General features: G+C 31.0%; 1 protein-coding gene across 2 annotated transcripts in view; it reads left to right on the top strand.

Moving 5' to 3' along the window:
• Cibar1 (CBY1 interacting BAR domain containing 1) overlaps window positions 1-2,318 on the top strand; it is a 20,071-nt gene extending 17,753 nt beyond the window's left edge. The window contains exons 7-8 of one of the 2 annotated variants that reach the window (XM_010619631.3): window positions 800-919; window positions 2,092-2,318. In XM_010619631.3, coding sequence (XP_010617933.1) covers window positions 800-919; window positions 2,092-2,175 — 204 coding nt within the window. In that variant the 3' untranslated portion in view covers window positions 2,176-2,318. The remainder of the gene's footprint in view (window positions 1-799; window positions 920-2,091) is intronic. The other variant, XM_010619630.2, reaches the window with a different exon arrangement.
• Window positions 2,319-4,505: the final 2,187 nt, after the last annotated feature.

Below are 4,505 nucleotides of genomic sequence, written 5' to 3'. Positions count from 1 at the left end.
AAAAAAAAAAAAAAAAAAAAAAAAAAAAAACAAAAACTGAGGTTTGAGTAATAAAGAGATATGAAGAAATAGGCCAGTCAGCAATGAAATACTTCAGTAATAGCATAAGAAAAAACGGTTTCAGGATGTGATCAGAGAAGGTGAAAATAAAAAGATTTTGTTGATTTTGGCAGGAGCTATTTTAGTGCACGGTGAAAGCCCAATTGTATTTTGTTGAAAAATGAATTAAATATCTGAGAACTTTTTTTAAAGTTACACCATGGAGTAAATTTTGAAAGACTGATCTTGAGCTTGTTTTTCTAGAAAGGACCTGTGGAAAATGGAAGTTTTTGTTTATATGTTTGAAGTTTTAGTTAAAGGACAAATGCACATCAAAAAGGATCAAAACGGTACTTACATTTTTTAAAAATGGATGGGATGAAGTTTGAGGAAAAAGCAGCTCAAATAAATTCAAACCTGATAACCTTTATTAGTCAAAATGGTAGAGAAATAGAATAGATACAGGAAAGCTTTAGACAGTGGTAAGACTTGAAAATACTGCCGTAAGGAAAAAGAACTGGCACATCATGGGATTCCAGATACTAAATGAAGTTGAAATCCAGGCTCCAATGTACTCACATGTGATTTTCCATCTCTTAAGTTGAGGCTACTTTTGTATTTTTCTCCTTTTCAATTTATAATTGAAATGTTTGTCTTTTTGAAGGGTTTACTTAAAAATTTTTAACCAACAGTAACCTTTTTTGGTTATATAGATTTTTATTTAGTATCTACCTTGTAATTTTTTTTATCTTTGCAATAGGTTTTCCGAAATTCTCTGTATCCACTAGATTATCCATCTCGTTTAGATATTGTAAAAGCAAATTCAAAGTCACCTCTTCAGCGATCATTGTCAGCTAAGGGTGTATCTGGAACAGGACAGGTGAGCTAAAAACCATAACTTAAAGGAATATGAGCTGCTGCTTTTGGAATTCAGTACAATTAAAAATGTTTCTCTTTAGTCATAGGCTCTCTAGACCTTTTCCCTCTTCTGTAAAATGATGAACAACAGCTGCACTCCATCATTTCTTATCTGTTACGCTATAATCACAAATTATTCCCTTAAGTAGAATACTTGAAAGAAGTGGAAAAGACAGAATGCTAACGTAGATTTGTTGTCTGGTAAATGCAAGAGCATAGATTTGAGGAGTCAAACAAATTGTTATATTACTATCTTAGGAGATCTATCCAGAAATTGTACCTAAGACTCACTTTTTAAAAAATACTTTTATTTTACAGTGTCATAGATGTAGGAGCACAGCTCTTTACAAGTAATTTTCTCATTTCTTTTATATCCAGAAAGCCTGAGGCAGGCTGAACTATAACGTTCCAAATGTTACCTAACATTGGTATACCACTTGAGAATAAATTATCCTGGGGTTTTCCAACTTCATTGCTATTGAACCTGGACCAGGTCCCTTGGGGAGGGGAGTATGCTGTCCTGTAGAGCACTGAGCAGCATCCCTAGCTTCTATGCCAGTAGCACACATACAGTTGTGACAACCACCAGTGCTTCCAGACATTGTCAGATGTCTCAAGAATATACCTTAAAAAGGGGAGTTGTATCCTTGGGTTTGAAGCAAGATACGCCAAGTGCACAGAACACAAAGCTGGTGAATTAATATTTTTTACTTTCAATTTAAAGCAGAGTATGTTTATGTAAGTATTTCTATTCTACTGCTTAGGTAAAATATCCTTCTGTTTTTGCCATCCAATGATTCTCATTCAAATACTGTTTTTGCAACCAAAAACTTAACATTTTAACATTCATAATATACTGAGACTTATTTTATGTTACTGAAGTACTGGTAGCTAGCTACTGGAATCACATGTTTAATGTTACATATATATGAATGAAAAAAATTGAGAAGTTTGTAACCTTAAAATACAATAATCCATAGGGAATTTTCATTGCTAAAAATTATGTGTGGACATTTTTCTGAAATATTTTTTCTATGTGCCTTTTCCTATTAGGATATAAAAAAGATACCAAGCACATAAAAATAATTTTAAGGTAGTACTTTTTATTTTTTAAAATGTGTTAATTTTTAACAGGTATCTACCTGTCGATTAAGAAAGGATCAACATGCAGAAGATGATGAAGATGAAGAGGCAGACTTTACAGAAGAAGAAAATTAATTTTAATTTCCCCATGTCCATTTTCATCTTAAATGACTTGAAAACTTTATACTCACTTGATAAGTTAAACCTCAAAACAAAACCCTACCATAAATGCAAAAATAAAGGAAATTTATGCTGACCAAAAATTAAGTTTTTAAAAAAGTATTACATTTCAACATCCTATTGGTATGCGATTTTATGTAAGTAAGTTCCATTTTTTAAAAAAAGGATAATATATTTCAAAGCATTTCATAATGCACTGAGTTGCAATAAGAATTTAACTAAAAACAGAAGATTTAATAATTTCTTAACTTGACATTAAGACTCCATATTTTCAATATCAGGAAAGGTCTAATTGCATACAAATTCTATTCAATGGAACTTTTAAGACCTTTTTTCTTTCATACTTTTATTAAAAGCTTATTATTTCATTTGATATGTAAATTTACTGTTTTCAAGATGTATTCAAATATCAAGTTTTATAAATATACATAAAGCTTAAATTTTTAAAAAGCCACATTCAACTTGATTCTGGTTTTAAAACAAAAATGCTACATACTATATCACCTATGGTACTGTAACTTGGAAAGGTAGTAATCTTTCTAGATTACTAGAATATTGCCTCATTAATGAACAATAAATCATTAAAAACTAAAAATCTGGCCATAATAAATGTACAGTCACTCTTAATCCTAATCATATTAAACAATTTAGGCAAGAGCTGGGGATTTTAAGTGGTTCCACCACTTGCCTTGCAAGCACAAGGTCCTGAGTTCCATCCTGGACCAATCAGATATAGAAAAGCTGAAGTTTATAGTCATTTGGGATAACTGGAAAAAGCTACTATATTCACAACAGAAAAAGACTTTCTAAAAAGTATTTTTGACTTATCATCCATAGTTCTGTTTTTAACACAGTACTGCTTCCTGAGAAAAGTGCTAATTTTATAAAATATCAAAACTTAAAAACCATAAATAAGCTGCCACTTTAAGAAATGTTTTCATTTTCTCAGTATTTAAATCTGATGTTGAAGTTCAGAAGAAAAAAAAACGAGGCTATAGTATTTCTTTTGCTGCTTACAAAATGTAACTTCTCATAAGCAGCCTCTGTAAAACAGTACCTAATTCATTAAAAAAAAAATCAGTAAATAACTCTGGAATGAAACATGCTTTTCCTAACTCAAAGAAATATCCTAAGATTAAAAAAAAAAACTATCAATAAAAATAATTTCATCAATGTAAAACTTTCATCATTTAGAACAGATTTATTTACTTAAAAGGCCAGATAGTAAATATCCTACACTGTAGCCCAGGAAGGAAAATGAAGATTATTATATGGGTACTTATGTAACCACTTAAAATGTTACATTTTAAAACATGGAAACCATTCTTAGCTTCCCTGCTGGAAACAAACAAACAAAAGCAATTAACCCAACAGGTTACTTAGCCTGTGTATCTAACCACCACTTATCTCCAAAACAGGAATAAAATAAATTAGGATTATCAACATTAAGTGATGGTTCATATTTCAGACCATAAATATAAATTAGTATCTATTAGAACTCAACAAATAATATTTAAAGCAAAGACAGGCAACAGGTATACTGCTTACTAGGTAACAAGAGATACTGCTTTTAATATTCTGCATAAACTGATAGAATTTACTCCTTTCACCTAATTATCGCTTGATTATGGGATTATTTGCCACGCATTATGCAGTATTTTTCAGATACCTTCCAGACAAAAATGTTTGACTTTATGACAAAATGCATCAAGCTAAAGAGCCAGTACACTTTCATATCTGCAAGTAGAAGAAAAACAATTATTTAAGCCATATGGCAAGTACATGAAGATTTAGTACACTTTCTATGTGTTTAAAATTGTGGATACTGGTAAACTGATTGTGAGTGATGGAGGGGAAATGCCCTACAGTGCTGTATTTAACAATTTACACGTTCTACATACTCCCACCGTGGCCAACTTCTCGTCACAGTTGTTGGAAAGAGACATACAAAAATAGCCTCCAACCAGTAAAAGCCAGGTTAATATAATAAAGTTTTTGTGATAGTTAAAAAAATATTAAGTCCTAATATATTGTAGAATAAAATATTCATATCATTTTTAAATCAAAACACAGCTCGTTTACCGTAGATGGCCTCTTATCTATACCACCTCACTCATTTGAGAAGTAATCATCTATCTTAAGTGATACTTTAAGCTTCATCTTACCTTCCTATGTATTGTGTCTTAGAAGTGTTTATATCTTCCATCCATATCTAAAAGTTCAATCAAATGAACCATCTGTGTAATCTTAAAGCAACTATAAATACCTTTTCCTAACTTGCCACT

This window comes from Fukomys damarensis, unplaced genomic scaffold (assembly GCF_012274545.1).
Source record: "Fukomys damarensis isolate Sample0158 unplaced genomic scaffold, DMR_v1.0_HiC HiC_scaffold_5, whole genome shotgun sequence".
NCBI lineage: Eukaryota > Metazoa > Chordata > Mammalia > Rodentia > Bathyergidae > Fukomys > Fukomys damarensis.
The sequence above is the reverse complement of the archived record's forward strand: the minus strand, read 5'-3'. Positions and strand labels throughout refer to the sequence as shown.